This window comes from Oxyura jamaicensis, chromosome 1 (assembly GCF_011077185.1).
Source record: "Oxyura jamaicensis isolate SHBP4307 breed ruddy duck chromosome 1, BPBGC_Ojam_1.0, whole genome shotgun sequence".
Classification (NCBI taxonomy): Eukaryota; Metazoa; Chordata; class Aves; order Anseriformes; family Anatidae; genus Oxyura; species Oxyura jamaicensis.
In genome coordinates, this window is record NC_048893.1 from 180,550,240 (window position 1) to 180,569,204 (window position 18,965).

General features: G+C 33.6%; 1 protein-coding gene across 1 annotated transcript in view; it reads right to left on the reverse strand.

Annotated features, from left to right (window-relative positions):
• The window catches only part of NBEA (neurobeachin), a 527,091-nt gene that overhangs the window by 362,517 nt on the left and 145,609 nt on the right, over positions 1-18,965 (reverse strand). Inside the window, exons 12-18 of the mRNA XM_035337838.1 lie at positions 17,592-17,744; positions 16,655-16,823; positions 8,422-8,501; positions 7,831-7,893; positions 7,626-7,723; positions 6,316-6,408; positions 2,916-3,024 (exon numbers count right to left, since the gene is read on the reverse strand). Of these exons, the coding sequence (XP_035193729.1) occupies positions 2,916-3,024; positions 6,316-6,408; positions 7,626-7,723; positions 7,831-7,893; positions 8,422-8,501; positions 16,655-16,823; positions 17,592-17,744 (765 nt within the window). The remainder of the gene's footprint in view (positions 1-2,915; positions 3,025-6,315; positions 6,409-7,625; positions 7,724-7,830; positions 7,894-8,421; positions 8,502-16,654; positions 16,824-17,591; positions 17,745-18,965) is intronic.

Consider the following 18,965-nt stretch of genomic DNA (forward strand, 5'->3'; position numbering starts at 1 on the left):
CTTCTCACATTGAAGAGTTTAACACCAGGTCACCAGAAATGAAAAGGCATTATTTTGTTTGAAAAAATTGTGAATTCCTAATGAAGTATTTCCTGTCAGCAGAAAATCTATTGTTAGATTGTATTAACTGTTGTTTGCACCATGGATATTTGTATATATCACAGTAAGTAAAATGACCATGTTTGTCTCAGTTCAAAGATAATAGCAGCTGTCTACAACATCTCTAAGTCTATGAACTGCAAGACAAGTGTTGAATAAATGTATCAGCTATATTTAAGAGATACACCGGTAAAATGCTTCAGTTCTATATTAAACTCAGTTATGCCTAAATATATAAATATATAATATAAATATATAAAAATTAAACAAAGATTCTGTAAGTTTTCTAAACCAGCATTAAAAGTGAAATTAATTGATTAAATTTTGCTATGAAACAGAAATAGCTTCCCTGTAAATTTCATCTGCAGAAACTGATCTAAGGCTATTTAACCACAAGGCTGGTGAAATCAATAACTTATTCAGGTTTAAGATCCATTAAGAAATAATGGTGGGACATGTTAGAAAAGTAATACCAGAGTACTTCATTAAAAATTGAGTTTAGGTTTATTGAGATATTGTATTTTGTATGTAAAAAAAAAAAAACACCCAACCAAGCAAAGACACATAAGACAACAACAACAACAAAACATTTTCCAAGAACTGAAAAAAGAGCAAGTATATTGTCTCTACTATACCAGTAATTGGTCCAACAGTTATCAGAAAAAGAGAGACTCAAGGAAGATACAACTGTGAGGGGACTCTATGGGATGTGGTACAGCTGGGGGATGTGGTACAGCTGGGGGATGTGGTACAGCTGGGGGATGTCTGTATCTGGGTTGAGGAGACAAAAATCTCTTAAACTAAATACAGATACCCAGGCACACATACAAACACAAATAATGTGTTTGCCAAATGGAATTTCTTTAAAGGTGTATCTCCTCTTCAAATAGAACTAGAGCTATGTTTTCTAGAACCACATATCTAGTTACTGCACTCAGTCTAGGATACTGTCATCAGATTCAATTGCTCTCTCTACCTGCTTGTGAATCATGGAATGATTTGGGGTGGAAGGGACCTTAAATATCAGCTAATTCCAATCCCTGACTGCCACAGGCAGGGACACATTCCACTAGACCAGGATGTTCAACACCCCATCCAACCTGTCCTTGAACACTTCCAAGGATGGGGCATCCACAGTTTCTCTGGGCAAAATATTGCAGTGTCTCACCACTCCCTGAGTAAAGAATTTCTTCTTAATGCCTAATCTAAATTTACCCTCTTTTAGTTTAAAGACATTACCCCTTGTCATATCACGGCATTCCCTGATAAAGTGTCTGAAGCTTTCCTGTCAGCCCCCTTTTGGTACTGGAAGGCCACTATAAGATCTTCCTGGAGGGATAACTTCTTCTGCAGGCTAAACAACCCCAAATCTCAGCCTCTCTTCATAGGAACCTTCTGCTGGGGGCCCTAGAGCTGAACACAGTACTCCAGGTGGGGTTTCATGAGAGCAGAGTAGAATGGAGAAAATCAACACCCTCGACCTGCTGGCCAGATATGGTTGGCTTCCAAGTGTAGATTGCCAGCTCATGTTGAGTTTCTCTTCAATTAACATCCCCAAGACCTTCTCCTCAGGGCTGTTCTCAATCCATTCTCCACCCAGACTATTTGTGCTCAGGATTGCCCCGACCCAGCTGCAGCACCTTGCACTTGGCCTTGCTGAAATTGATGAGGTTCACACAGGCCCACTTCTCAAGCCTGTAGAGGTCCCTCAGGATGGCATCCCTTCCCTCCAGCTTATCAATCACACCACACAGCTTGGTGTCTTGGCAAACTTGCTGAAGGTGCACTCGATCCCACTGTCCATGTCACCAACAATAATGTTAAATAGAGCCTGTCCCAATCCTGACCCCTGAGGAACACCATTCATCGCTGATCTCCGCCTGGACATTGAGCCAGTGACTGCAATGCTTTCAGTGCAACCACCCAGACAATTCCTGACCCACTGAGGGTCAAAAACTATGTCTCTCCAATTTAGAGACAAGGATATCATGAGGGACAGCGACAAATGCTTTGCACAAGCCCAGGTAGATGATGTCAGTTGCTCTTCCCCTGTCCACCAATGCTGTATCCCCATTGTAGAAGACCACCAGATTGTCAGGCACAATTTGCTTTTGTGAAGCCATGTGGGTTGTCACCAATCACCTCCTTACTTTTCATGTGGGTTTGGACCAGCTTCATGTTTATAATACATAAACTAAATTGTGCATCATCAAAAATGACTTTTCTGCAAGAGGCTGTTAGACATTTAAATATTTCTAGGTCACATTTAGTCTCCTCAAATAGTATCTGTTACATCGAAGAGATAGTGTTCACCTATCATCATAGTACCAGTGTGGCTAGTTAAAAAAAGAAAAAACAGCAGTTTTCAAAATTATATTAACTTGACAAGAATTTCACCAAAAAAGAAAAAACAAACAAAAAAAAGTAAAAAGGGTAAAAATGCATCTCTAGTTCTAGCTCTCTAGCACTCTCTAGTCCAAACAATGGAGGAGTAAGGGCCTGCAGGCCTGCAGTAACTTTATTATTATTATTACTATTTTTGAAACGGATGAACTACTTAAATAGCAGGATCTTTTCCACCGCCCATTGTAATGCTGTAAATAAAAAGTTTTATTAAGAACATCAAAAAATATCCAAAGCATGGGAAAATAAATTCTCTGCCAGAGTCCTTCCTTAAAATAATAAAAAAAAATCTCAAAAGTCTTGCAAATCAGGATATTGCAAAGCCCAGCGTATACAAAAAGGCTATATAAAAATATAATTAAGCCATACATTTTACAACAGAGATTACAATATGTACGTTTAATAATTTGTACCTCATAAAGTGTGTTATATGTTGTAACCGTCACTGTATTTGTATGTAGCATCAACCTTTCTCCAAGAAGAGTGAAAAGACTATGAGTATGCATGATTTCAACCTTTCGCCTGGAAGAGAAAATAAAGGTTCTATGAAAATGCCAAGCATGCTGAAAATTTTCAAGTAAATGCAAAAACACCTAAGTCAAATATTTTGATGTTGTACTAAAAGTTCTAATACCTGTTATTCTGCATATATTATGAATTAAACATCATTTAAGATCTTTCCTGATTTGAATGCTATTGTGGTAATATACAAAGATTCACAGTGAACAATTCTATATTTGGGATGTCTTTTTTATTTTTTTAGTACAAAATTTTTTAGTATAAAATTTAGTATAAATTTTTTTTAGTATAAAATTTTATTTTTTTAGTAAAAAAAAAAAAATAAAATGGCCCATCATTCTCTTATTCACTATGATCCTGAAAGGTATGAAATTCAAATTGATTGAGGGGAATTTTATGGTCAGGAACAATAAGTACTATAATCTTAAAAAGCAGAGAAGAAAACAGCTCACATCAGTGAATTGTATCTATCCCCAAACACTCTTCTTTTTTAATTGGATATAGCATTAAAAATAAATAGAGACCTTACTGTATATTGCATCATTAAATTTATCTACTGCTGTAATAAATATAAAATAAAGAATATAAAGAATATAAAGAATATAAAATAAAGAATTCAGAATAATTAATAATCTATATGAAAGCAGCAGGACAATATGAAATAATATATAGTAAAGTTTCCTAGTTGTGCATTCAAAAGCTAAGAAGCTCCCTTTTCATGATTACTGATGACGATAACACAGGCTTAAATCACACAGATTCATTCTAGAATTTTTGAAAGTAATATATTATATTTAAATCTTCAAATAACGTTAAAAAGAGTATGGTGACATCTTATAACAGTGTCTAGTCTTTGTCACACAAAAAGGAGTTCATAACTTATGAGAAAAACTACATGTATTCAACCTTGCCAGCTATTATGTGGTGCATGGAAGGAAAAAATAACTGGAATACCTATGCTAGTTACACTTAAACCAATTTTTGCTTTGGAACTAGCTGATCTGAATTACATAATGTATGAATTCTTCTGAAGAAAAAAAAAAATAAAAAAAATATTTATTGTAAAGACACTCCAAAATAGGTAAAACTAATTATAACAGAAAAATAAAATGTTAAGAAACACCATAAACAGTACAGGTTACTGTATTTTGTAGCTCTATTTTGCTGTATTTGAGATTAGATATATTTACAAGTAGAAAATTATAAACGTACAAGTCTATATAGTCCTGTTTTAAGAAAGTTTAAATGTGCAGATAAAAAAAAGTTAAAAAATGGCTGTAACTGCTGTCAGTGATGCCATGGGAAGTATTAAAGAGGTAGAGAAGGAAAAGAATAGGATTCTGCCTCCCGTTACAGTTAGGCAAAGTGGTCTGTCATCACAGATCACAAACAGAAATTAAGTACATCATTCAGAGTTTCATCAATGGTCACTTATCCAGGTAGCCCATCACCTCAACTCTTTGGTTAATCTGCAAAGAATATCTAATGAATGGTAACTGTGTATTACTTTGATTCTTTTTTTTAAAAAAATCTATTCATTGGTTATTAATATTGTATTGGTTCAGATTTCATGAATTACATTATAACATCTCTTTATGCAATTCTACTTTAGTGCATTAAAGTAGAATTCCAAAAGAATGCCTGTTTCCTGTAATATAAAACAGAAATTTATAAGTGGTTTATAAGCTTTATGTAGTTTACAATTTTGCAGTTTCTTAGAATTTCCTATATTTGACTACAATTTTATATAGCTATGCATATGCACATATATGTGCACAAATAGGCACACCTCACAAGCATTAGTTATAAGATACAAAAATGGGAGACATTTTTACTTGCTGAAATCTACTTAAAATGTGAACATTCACAGATACCTAGGACTCCGCAGATTTTAATTAATTTATTTTTTAATTCAAAGTAACAGAATATTTAAAGATACCTTGAAAGATGAACAATATTCAAGTGGATTTGAATGACTTCAATTACATGACAAAATAATAATATTATTATTATTTTTTAAATTGTCGTGTTAAGTGTGTACTTTCACTGAAGAATGGAAACTCCACAGATACATACATAACAAGTAGATGCTCAGGATAAGGAACTGAAATCTCAGCTTCTGAAAAATCTCTGTTTTTCTTTTCTGTAATGTTCTGCTGAGCATTTGATACTTAGTTTACTGCATATGCAATAAATGATTTGAACAAATGTACTTATTTGGACACAGGCCTCTGCGCAAGTTAAACCTTTATCTGGTATATCTTAATTTAACTCCTATGAATTTGAACCATTTTTAGCAAGCAATGTTTGAAAAGCCTTTTTTGATTCTTGAATGGACTATGAGTTTGCTTTATCAATTCCCAGAACAATCTTTGGTTTGCTGGATCCCAAGAGAAATCCCATTTGGGAACATGTTCTCAGCTAACTGTCTCTCAATTACGCTGTCATACTTTATTGATCTTATGGAGAAAAGCATGTACAGCAATACTGCACCCTGGCTGGAGTCCTAGTTTCTTTGCCTTCTGAGGAGGTTTTATATGATGAAGTCTACAGTAAAGCACATTGCTAATTTCCATCCTGCATATTATCCCACTGGAATATCTGCATACAAGAGGAAAACTGATCAGCAGCAGGTTACATAGCCCTGCATGATTTTAATTTTTTTCTTAACATCAAATAAAGCAAGATGAGACTAAGTACATCGATTTTGTGACACAGGATCATTTTAAATATGAATATTTCTTGCTTCCCTTGTTATAGAGGCATGATCTTACCTCATTTTGTTTTTTGATGATAATTTACTTGCTGTTTACTTTTTATTCTGAATCTTTTCCATGTGAATAACACATTCTATTTCACTTTTCCCATCACTTTGAAGGTATTTTTAAAAGTACAACCCTGACACATTTATTGCAATCACACTGAAAATTTGAGCAACAAATTTTTGATGACAGTCATATGTTTCCTACAACCCTTATCTGAACGTGCAAGATAAATTTCTAAAATGTATTTTTGAAAAATGGTTTTAGATCATTTCAATGTTTATTTTTCAACATATCGTATAATTGGTAGATAAACACTATATCTTTTCAAATGTCATAATAGTAACAAGTTAACTAGAAGAGAAATTTTATCCTAATGTATAAAGGCAACAGAATGTGCAAATGATTAAATGGGAATTGTAACAATTTTATTCTATGTCATTTCTGAAGACTGTCAAATTATGTAAAGTAATTAAAAGACATGAAGAACTGTGAATTTACACTACTACAATAATTTTAAAACTACACTTACTTATGGCCCAAGTGTTTGAGAAAATATCCAAGAACCTTCAAAGCTTGCACCCATATACTCTCACTTTTGGAAGCCAATAATTTATAAATTACTCTAAAAAAGAAAAACAAATTCAACAAGGTTTTTCATTTTATTACTGAACATCACACATACAGATTGTATTTCACTAAACAGGATTATCTTATAAGGAACTTATAATACTAAAACCCAACAATTTACATAAAATTGAAGGGTATATAAAATTGAAGGGTATATAAATCACCAAGCACAGCATAAGAATTTGATTACAAGCTCTTTAGGTTAGAGGCATGTTGTCTTTTCATTCAGTTCAATGTTTCATACCAGAAAGAAATAACCTCTCCTGATATTCTTCCCTAACTAGAAGAAGAGAATAAAAGACAGCCTGAGAAATTGTAGCTTAAGACAAAAGGAAAAGATTGGAACACCACAGTGTTTCTTGAAGTACCTGGATGGTACAGAAAACAAAAATGTGGTTTGTTTCTTTTTGCTATTTTGCTATAGAACTATAGATAGAAAACAATGTCCTAACTGTGAGTACAATGCCTCTTCCCTATACTTTTGTTTCAACTAGCGTTGCCATTCAAGTAGTTTTAAATACAAGTAGTATCATGAAGTTTTAAATATTTTATAGAAAACACTGCTTGAATTTATCAGTGATAGGCATTTTTTCTTCTATTCTCTTTGTATTTTCCAAAGTACAATGCAAAATAAAAATTTATAGTAAACATTGAACTATTAACAATAAAATTATTAATCTTGGAAAAATCCTGCATTACAATGGCAGACAAAAATCCAACCAAACAAAAAAAAAAACCATCCTGCTTTTCTGGAAATTATCAGATATTAAAAGTATGAAGAAGCACACAAACATTTAAGTTTCACAGACACCTTTTAAATTTTTTTTCAGAGAGAATTTGAGAGATTAGGACATGATTTCTCTAATTTTCCACTTCTTTCTCCCAAATTATGTAAAAAATCAGGAGACAGAATATTCAATGATTCTGAGATAGATACTTGGCTTTTTGATGTATTTTGTTAATTACATATTCTATTTGAGACTGAAAAATAAGTACAGCAGTACATTTACCTTCAAATATGATAGTTATTACCTCAAGGGTAAAACTTTAGTCTCAGAGCTATCCAAAACCAGTCTGTTTTTGAAAATCCTGAATTAGTAAAATTGTACTTTGAAAGATCTGCAGTTGTGATATTTGTGTGATAAAGAAGGCATTTGGAGAGTGATAATACTGGAACTACTTTTAAAATATTTTCTCACTTCACTGTCTTACCGTATCCCATTTCTCTGATCAAAAGCAGGTATCATGGATGCTGGATGTTCGGACATTAGTGCCACTAGCAGCTGCAGCACATCATGAATATTTTCATCCTGTATGACAAGACCAATATTACTCGACAAACTAACCTCAACAGCAAGCTTCCCACAGAGCCGATACAAGTGATTACAGTAAAAGATAGGTAATTACAATAATGTACCTCATGCATTGTTAATAAGTAATTTAATATGCTTTGCAGTTCATCTTCTTTCACACCTCGATCCTAAAAAAAAAAAAAAAGCAGTATATTTTCAGAGAAAACTCATTCTTTAAAGTATGGCCTACGCAAAGAACTAAATTCTCATTTTCACTACATTCCTTTCCTGAGTGTTTCAAACTGTGGTTGGACAATAAATAAATAAATAAAAATAAAAATAAAAAAGAATAAGATAAAGTAGTAACTGCAGAATCTAACTTAACAACTGCCATTACCTTGTCCTTTTATCAATGAAGTATTTATCTACTATCATATACTATCATATAAAAACTGCTCCAGATACCTGAAAGGTTCTGTACTATTACATATTATTTCTGCAAGTTCCTTTAATTATATATATATAGCTTAGTTTGGTGAGGTTAATAAGAAATATTGTATGGATTTACTGCCTTTATGTCTGTCAGAAGTATGTGCATCAATTAAAATTAACAACCAGGAACAGATATAACACCTGATAGGTATCAATTATTTACTACTCTGAAAGAACCTATATAACAGATATTAATGGTTTCCATCTGTAATTGACTGATTTACCTTAAGTATAAGTTGTTTCAAAAACAGAAGCATAAATGCCCTTAGTGATATGATCTCTTTCTGTGAGGGCCGAGGACCATCTGCAAGAAGCAAAATATGCCACATTTAAATATAAGCTAATAATGGGTGCAGCTTCTTCAGTTCTTACAACAGATCTTGTATTCATTATATAAAATATCATATTTACAAGCCTTTCAGAATAACATTTTACAACATAATGCACTTTGAGTGATGTTTCATTTTTGAAGAAAAAAAAAAAAAAGATATATTTTTTAAACAAAGACATGAGAACATGAAGGGCAGTAATCAGATCTTGACTCACACAAGTGAATTAAGGCTCTGTAGGTGTTCTTATATGATCCAGCAGATGCAAATTCGAATATAGACAACCACTCCCTTTATTGACTAATTCTACTTAACTGTCCCAAGGTCAGTGCGCAATTCAGGATAAAAATCTAGCTCTATTGACTACATTGAATGAAATTCCACTGAAAACAGTGCAAGTTTAGACATCTAGTACAAATAAGCTTAGAACTATATGAATACAAAGCTGAATCTCACCTAAAATTTTTGATGATAACTTGGAATAACTAGGCCACTATGTTAAATGCCATCAGAATTAAATCCAAAAAAAGAAGAAATTAATGAAATATTAGCAATGGCCATTACTTGCAACAGAAACAAGCCATTTAATCAAAGAGAATTAAGGAGCCTAAAAAGAAATAAAATCAATTTAAAACAGAAAAAAAAAAGGTCTGAAATCCTTAATCCTTTAAAAAGTTGTGTTTGTAGAAGTACACTATAAAATCAAATCTAAAAAAAAAAAAAAAAAAAAAAGAATAAGAAGCAAAGACCTAGAATAAATATATTCACTTGAACTTTGCTATACTGTATATTCCATTCTCCCCTTTCATAAATAGTTAAGGTTGAACTGGAAATTTCTTTGTCAAATTTCTACTTTTCAAACAGTACGTGTCATACACTGTCATAAATTTTGCACAGTGAAAATCAGTGAATCTTAATTTACTTTTTCATTAACCATTCTATCTTATGCTGATAAACACATATCAAAACTTAATAACACATGTCTCAGTAGGATTTCAAATCCATTTAAATCCAAAATTTTAATATATGTATTTATATATTAAATTTAGGGCTCCATTCTTCAAAGTGAAGTCATTGATTTACACAGCTAATTCAGGAAAGTGCTTGTTGCAAACTTGAGTTGTATTTGCTTAGCAAGGAAGAAGAAAAAGATTTGTTAATCCTCTCAAGTTTTCTTCCCTGTTTCAGATGGGAGAGGAGGAGAGCTTGGTAAATTTCAGAAAGAAGCAAATAAATTTCAGCCTTCTCCCCATTCCATCATATGTCACAACTGTAAGGATATTGTTGTAAAAATCTCTTATATAGGCTTTGAAGCTATAGGAACAGTTTTCTATGAATACATTCTAATGGCACCATGAAACACCCACTTCCTGTTGTAAAAACAGAATTGAATGTTTTGGTACTAAATGCACTACATTAAAGACTGCATGTGCTTTTCTGGTGATGGTGTTGCTAGCCAACAGCTATTTTTTCCCTTAATTGAAATGCAGAATCTAACTCCTTTAACTGCATCACAGAAATCTGTGTCTTCACATTGCCTCTGTCCTCCTACACCTTACCAGGTTTCATAACAGAAAATATCTGAAAACCAGGCCTAAAAAACTGAGGTGTTTTGTCTTTCCTGAAAGACTGTAATTATGGAAACAGAAAATGGAACAATAAGGCAATGGAGAGCTCTACAAAGCCTTCTTGTAACTGAAATTTCAAAGGGTGGATAAAAAGAAAATATCCCAAATTAACTTGGAACCTCTTCAAAGATACCTGAGTTTCATAGTTATTCATATACCCAATAGTTTATCTGGAGATATAGAAAAACCCTTTTGAGTTCTTCAACATGCAAAAGACACAAAAAGAGTTCTTGCTTGGAGGTTATATGTCAAGCAATGCTTTTTTTTTTTTTTTTTTTTTTTTTTTTTTGCTTTTGTCCTCCATTACTGCTTTTTTCTTGTATTTTAATTGTTTTGAATCTTCATTGCCTTAGAATCAGAAAAATAGGGACAGTCTCAAAAGACTTCATTACTCTGAAAATTAAAAGAGGACTGGTAGACAAAAAATAACAGAGGTTGGAGAAAATGGATGCTATGTAAACCAGTTAGCTACAAGTATTGAAAGAATGAACTGCACAGCAATAGTAATGCAACAGTCACCTGATACAGACTGAATGCAACAAAGCTGGGAAACTGTAAAGATACATAAAACAAATTAACCACTGTAATTTGTTATTTCATTGGACTTTTTGACTTCATTACTAGTTGAAGAAGTAATAGTAGACAGATTTATTTTATTTTATTTTTAAAAATTTATTGTTTCCTGTGGAAATTGGTTTCACTTTTGCTGTACTTCCTGATGTGGATTATTTCACAGGTTTCCATTTAATGTGGTCTTCAAAAACAAGATATTTTTTTCCTGTCACCTATTTATAACTGGCAATTGAATCAAAAACAAATGATCAAACAAAATACAACAATAAAATAAGAAACTCAATTCCATAGTATTAAGTAGAAAACTTGCTTCCTTTATGTACATGTACATCTGAAATGTAAAACTATCAAGCAAAATTATATAAAATAAAACAAGTACCAAGTATCTATACATTTTGAAATATTGTTTTTAATACTTGAGAAGGAAACAAAACAACATAAATTTACCATAGTGAGTAAAGAAAGAAATACTAGTTTGAAATCCAAATGCAATAATGAGAGATAGAAAACCAAATTTGAAACAAGCATTTGAGTTTTTTAAATAATTCGAAATGTTTGCATGTCCTGTTTCATAAGGTGAATTGCAGAAGAATCAGGAGGTGAACTTTCACTTTTTTTTTGAGAAAAAATGTTAGTCAAATAAGAGGGTATACTAAACTCAGTCAGTACAGAAATCACACCCAACTTTGTGCTTTATTAAGACAGGAAAAAGCAATAAAACTTCAAAGCAGAAAAATGTCTGCAAGTAATAGTAAACCAAACTGCTAATATTAAAATGTGTTTCAGCATTGCTGTGTAAAAACATGATAAATGTATACAAGAAGAAAGCATTATACTATTAAAATGTCTGCATGAATAAGCTTACTTTTAATATGACAGCAAATTATCTGAAAACAGTATAACATGGTCATATTTCTGATATGGGCTAGATTTATATGAAAGTGTCTTTCAGATTTGAAAGGTCTTATGCCAAGTTAGCTTAGAGTTTCAGTTGTAGAAGGAAATACCATATTTCATTCTGATGCACTGGTAGGAAGGGATGCCATCCAGAGGGACCTGGACAGGCTCCGAAGGTGAGCAACATGCAGTTCAACAAGGCTACATGTGAACAACATGCAGTTCAACAAGGCTACATTCATGGTCCTGCACTTGGTTCCAGCAATCCCAAACATGAATACAGGCTGGGTAGAGAATACATGGAGAGCAGGCCTGAGGAAAAGAACTTGAGGGTACTGGTGGATGAAAAACTCCCCAGGAGCCAGAAATGTGTGCTTGCAGCCCAGAAATCCAATCTTATCCTGGGCTGTATCAAAAGAAATGTGGCCAGCAGCTTGAGGGAGGTGATTCTCCCCCTCTACTCTGCTATTCTGAGACACCACCTGAAATATTGCATTCAGCTCTGGGGCTCCCAACAAAAGAGAGACACAGACCTCTTAGAGTCTGGAGGAGGGCCACAAGGATGATCAGAGGGCTGGAACATCTCTTCTATGAAGAGAGGCTGAGAGAGTTGGAGTTATTTAGCTTAGAGAAGAGAAGACTCAGAGGAGACCTTATTGCTCTCTACAACTACGTGAAAGGAAGTGGTGGGGAGCTGGGGGTCAGCCTCTTCTCACAGATAACTAGCAATAGGACTAGAGGGAATGACCACAAGTTGAGGCAGGGGAGGTTCAGGTTGGAAATTAGAGGAAATTTCTTCTCAGAAAGAGTAGTCATGCATTGGAACGGGTTTCTCAGGGAAGTGGTGGAGTCACCATTCCTGGGGACGTTTAAGGAAAGGTTGGATGTGGTGCTTAGGGATGTGGCTTAGTGGGTAATATTGGTAGTAGGGGGATGGTTGGATCAGATGGTCTTGGAGGTCTTTTCCAACCTTTATGATTCTATGATTCTATGACCTTATAGTGGACTTCAGGCCTTAAAGGCCTACAAGAAAGGTGGGAAGAGACACTTTTTCATAGTGATGTGATGTGACAAAGGGTAATGGCTTTAAACTAAAAGAGAGTAGATTTGGATTAGATATTCAGAAGAAATATTTCAATCAGATGGTGGTGAGGCACAGTAACACGTTGCCCAGAGAAGCTGTGGATGACCCATCCCTAAGGCATTCAAGGCCAAGCTGGATGGGGCTTTGAGTAACTTGGTCTAGTGAAAGGTGTCCACTATGGGGGTTGGAACTAGATGATCCAACTAGATGATTTAAGGTCCTTTCCAACCCAAACCATTCTGCAATTCTATGATTTTCTCATATTGTGATATTTTTCTTTCTTACAGTAAAACTACCACTCAATAGGTCTCATTTTTTCATTCTGAAATATCAAATGACACTTTTGAGGCAGCAAGTCTAGCATTCACATCATTGTATTTTATAAGAATAAGTTTCTTGCTTTTACAAACTTCTCTTTATACACTATTTTACTTTTTAACAAATGTTAAACTTGCAGGCAATATGTGGCAGTAGTGGCTGCATGCTGTTTAATAAAATCAACACTAAAACAACATCCTGGAACAGTTAACTTCTCTGATTTATTAGGACTGGTGAAGTTATGAATTGCTGAAAACAGAAGTCTAAAGAAAAAAACATAAGGCAGTTTTTTCTACAGTTTTTTCTATTTGTAGTATTCTAAGATTATGAGCCTGAATCAACCAGATTTCCACATCAGATCGGCAGATTGCATTTAAAAAAATGGGGAAGAAAAGTAATGAAGTAATGTAATATCCAGTCAATCAAACATTTTGAAAAATTTGGGGGAATTTTACCAATCGATGAAAGTAATTAGTGTTTGTTCAATAAAACAATATGAAATTAAGTTAATATGAAATGAAATTTAGCAATCAATCACCTCAGCAATTAATGTATTTCCACAGTCATTTGATTGCAAGTCATCGTAATTATTACCCCTGTACTAGTCAGAAGCAGAAGCAACCTGTAACATAATAGCAAAAAAATCTTACTGTTGATTTGCTGATACAGTGCTATGTCACGTATCTTCCCTGGTAAGCCAGTATGTTCAACTCAATACAGTGAAAGTCATTTTTAGATAGGAAATACTACACAATACAGCTGTATCAAATACATAGGACTTTCTGCAGTCTAAGCAACAGGGAGGAACAAGGAAAAAGTTGAAATTAGCCTTGAAGAAAGGTAAGTTTATCTGGAAATGTAGCTGACAAAAGGAGGAAATTCTGATCTAGTGGATAACAATACGTATTTTGAAAAGGTACATTAACTCACCTTATATAAAATGCTTTCCCAACTACAGTACACAGGCCTTAGTAATTGTGATTTTTGTTGTCGTACCACTACACCAACAAAGAGTAATCTGCACTATCTGATTACCTTTCAGAGAGCTATCTAGTTGTATTCTTACAGAAACACATGTGCCTAGTCTGGAATTGACACAAATGAGAAGAGAATGTACTACACCCTTAAAATACATAAGAATTAGAGAAAAGATAGGGAAGTAAAAGAGCCACGTGTATGCTAATTCACAGTAACTGATTCATTTTTCATTCTTAATTTTGTGTACTTGTGTACCCCATGCCTTCTGTTCAGATTTTGATGAATACATTATATATTTTTTTGTAGCTACTCAAGCGGCCTTACAGATATGAATACTCAAAAGATACAGCTAACTGCAGAGAGGCAGATCTGGACAAGAAAAAAGCAAGCCATACCTCCTGCAGAAAGAAATGTCACACAGTTTCCACAAAAGAGCAAGACTAGCCATAGGGAAGTCTGTAACACGCAATGCATTTCCAAAGTGTTGTTAGGTACTAGTGTCATGACACAGAACTACAGGAACTCTTTAATTAAAATAAAATGAAACAAACAACAACAAAAAAGAATTAGAGCAATAAGTAGAGAATATTATCAAACTTGCAATCTCAAACTAGTTGAGCAATTTTCCAGATCTTTATCTAGATGTAAATGTAGCTGACATCTGGAAACTTCACCTCTCAGTAGCTGGTCATTTCAACAGTCACAAATAACAGTGTATTTATAAACTCATCAGCTGGGCATCTAACTTCCTAATTCCTCTCTGAGCTCATTTCTGGTTAACTCGCCTGGAGGTAAAACTGTACCTAAGCAGCATTGCAGTGCAATCTTCATCAGGACATCAAAAGCATGAGGCTGGATAGAGTCAGCCCTACGGCAGGATTCAGCTAACCCTACTTGTAGACATCTACAGTGTACTTGACTACATACGGCTTCTAACCTTCCACTGAAGTCAATGGAGGGCTAGTCAATATAGCCAATGGAGTCCAGAGAGCAAATACCTTTCAAACCAAATAGCTCTCTGTCTCTATTGACTCAGGACAGGATTCAGTTTCCTAAGCATACTTTCCAGTGCAATTTGACACACCATAAGGTATCTAAGATATCTACACAGAGCTAGCAGTGAAACACAGGACACCTGCATCCTTCTGAAGCAGGCCCTGAACGGCAAGTAGGATGCCCCACAGAGACTAAAATAATGCTTGAAATCCAAACGCAGGCAGCTGAATCCTGTATTCCACTGTCTACTATTGGCAGACATCTAGCTCAAATTGAAACACCTACTTTGTAGGTACCAAAGATGAAGGTGGCTTAATTCCATTTGGGCAGAGGGAATACAGAGACAGTATCAGTGGAAAGTTTTTTTTCATCACTCAAAAAAAAAAAAAAATCCAAGCTAATTAAGGAACAGCTGCAGTTAATTTTCATAATCTGATATTGCAAATTTTTCATTCAAATGAATAGAGAACAGAAGCACAGTGTGCTTTTGTTAGGTATATTTAAAGTGATTTTTAATTATTCTATGAAGAATATAGTTAGCCTAACACTATACTGTGAGATAACTTTGAATGAGGTCCCAGCTCCACTTTTTTTTTTTTTTTTTAATAATAATATAAATGGTAGGAACAATTCTTATCCTAGATTAAGCACCCTCACAGACAACTATTCCTGTGGGCCTCAACAAGTTATAATTCCACTGCCTCTGAATATACCTCATCTAGGATAAGAATTGTCCCTTCAATTTTTATTTATCCACAAAATAATTGCATATCGCTATGCACAGAGCTCCAATAATAGAAGAATTAGCCAATAACTTATCTGTATTCAGATTCTTAAATATTTGCATATGTGACAGCACTACTGCATCTCTCAGTTGTTCAATTTTTCAGCGTGACAGTAATGTAGTAACAGAATAATGATAATTAATAACATTCTAATATCAATTAATTTTTAAGAGACTTTCTGCCAAATTCCCCCTTCTTTACACAAGTAGTCTGCTAAATATAATGACATTACAGCTGGAGTGTATAGGATTACAATGATTTGATGATCTGGTTAATACACATCTGTTACATGCAGCATTTACCCTTTATGTATTATCATATTTTGTTGTTGCTATTGTTTAATGCTTCCTGAGCTAGACGAAGAACCTGACTATAAACAAAGTTAAATCAATCTCTATTTTGTAAGGACAATATTATTGAACTGGAAATACAGCTTTAGAGATCTCAGTAGTAAGAACTAGTGGTTTCCACTCTGTTTTCAATGTCACTTAATCCTACAAATTGATTATTATGATATTCAAACCCCACAAAACTTTATTTGGTATATGAGATACACTTAAGATTTCTTCTTTGGTACAGAAGAAGAATCAGTGATTTTTCTATGTTTTCTAAAGTAGCCCCACATAACAGTGAAGATCAGAGTAAGAATCTTTTGGAAATACAGAAACATAACAAAGGGTGTGAATAACTTGCTTGTCATAATTTTACTAAAAATACCTGCACAGTCATTGTAATGTTGAACATTGGTACCAATTACTGTTGATTACCTACATCCTTGTCTATAGATCCAACGAGCTTTGACAAATTTACATCACAAATCTTGCTATACAGGAAGTGTTTATAATATATTTCTTATGCATTGTACTTACCTAACCCTTTAGGAGTAATGCCACTGCTATCAGCAGGATTAACCACCCAGTAGTAGTATTTCAGTGTGTGCATTAACTGCAGTACTGTTCCTACTCTGCGTATAGTGTTATAGATTGTAGCAGTTCCAATGAATTCAGCTGACAAGTAGGTATATAAAGACAGCTGCACCTAAGAAATTAAATAATTATTCGCATAGGCGTAAGTTAAATATTAATAGCTTTAATTTGAAGTGTTGTTAGAAATTACTTTGGATATGATATAAAAAAATATAAAAAAATACTAATAGCTTTACAGACAGCAGGGACTGGATCATCATCTGGAATGACCTCCAACCTAAATTGTCTATGATTATGATTTTATGTAAAAATAAATGTGCTGGTTCGCATTATATTTTATGATTTTATACTAAAAGTATATATTTTCAGATATTAGGACCATGCCACTTTTCACTTTTGTCCACATTCCTGAACTGCGATTTTTTAGGGAAACACCTTTTTCACTATAATCAGAGATAAATGATATATCTTTTTCTAGCTTTATGAAACTAAATACATAATTTAAATAAAATGAAAATGTATGTGAATGTATAATAAAAGATAGCTTACTTTTTGCTTACAATTAAAAATATATACACTTATGGTTAATCTCTAGGAAAACAATCCAACCACTTAAGAAGGGACTGGGTTTCCAGAAACAGTGTTTTGATAGAATTAGCCAGAATCTTAGGCAAGAATATAACTACTTTTACAAATGCATAAGATTCACTGGAGAGTATAGTTAAGCAGGGGATAGACTTCATTATCTAAACAGTTTTTGCTATTACCAACGTTTTTAAATTAAAAAAAAAAAAAAAAAAAAAAGTATCATGGTATATAAGAACACTGCTATTTCACTTCACTGTCTAAGGGTCATTACATCTTTCAAGTGTACAATTACCTTTGCAGGGGTATGTATCCAGATAGCAGGATTAAAAAGGATGTGATCACATAATTGCTTCAGGAGAGGTGCTCCATGAGACAATCCATCCAAATATTTTGCAAATGACAAAAATTGTTCCAGAACTGCTCTGGTAATATGAACTCTAGATGACTGGGGAAAAATAATCATAAAAAATGATTTTTTTTTAACTTCTTCATTAAAATACAGCAGAAATTTTTTAACTTCTTCATTAAAATACAGCAGAAATATTAAATTTCACCAGGATCATCTTTACTAAATATATGCAACCTCGTATGTTTTTATTTTATTGGATATGAAAGGAATATACAAAAAAATATTAAAAATTTCTACTTTGTAATAATATTTATGGTCATTCTAAGGAATACACTTTATGAGTTCAAAATATTAATTAACTCAGTGTAAATCCTTTTTATTTTTTCCTTTTTTGGTTGTTTTAATACAAGCCAGCCAGTGACACAGTGCCTTGAGAACTTCCATCTGAAGTCTATAGCTCTTCTTCAGTTAGTTTGTGCGTCTTACTGACATTGGGTTTATCAACATATAAATACATTTTACAGGGAAACTTGCCTTGTTAAACATAAGTAATCAAGGATTTGGGTTGAAAGTTCTCTCAAATTTCAAGAGAGCTGTTCAACTTCATAGCATATGCTATGAAATCACTGCTAAGACCTGCTCCTAAGTAGCAACATGGCATGTGGTGTTTGACAAACTACTTTATATACCAAGTAAACCAAAGGTACCAATAGGAAAAAATCACTAGAAGTCCTCCCATTTGCCTTCCCTACAAAATGTTCCAATTACTTTTAATGCTATAAATACAGTCTGGGAACATGCAGATTTGTTATTTTCAGATGTGAAGTCCATTTGTCGGTAATACAAGTTCAGCCTGGATATTGAGTTTCCTTTGGCTTGTACATCACAAATCACAATAAACAGTCTGCAGCTAATAAGAACAAACAGGTTATTTTGATGTTCATGTCAGAAAATGAACAACAGATAATTTATAAATAATAAAATATAGTCTGACTGGGAAACAAAAGGATTTTTTCCTGATGTGTGCCAACTGAACATAAGCATATAATGAAAAAATAAAATACATCTTTTTAAAAAACTTCAACCGAGGAGAATATAGCATTAAAAAACAAGCAAACAAACAAAAACCAAATGTACAATGTACATTTCTTTGTACATGTAAGTGTACAATGTATTCAGTGTTTGTGAACCACAGTGCTCTATTCAAGAGCAAAGGACTCCATGCGGACTCACTGGCCTGCCTGCACATAACATACAGAACTGGAGATAAGAGCTTTGTAAATTAATTCTGACTATATATCACAGGAAAGCCTACCA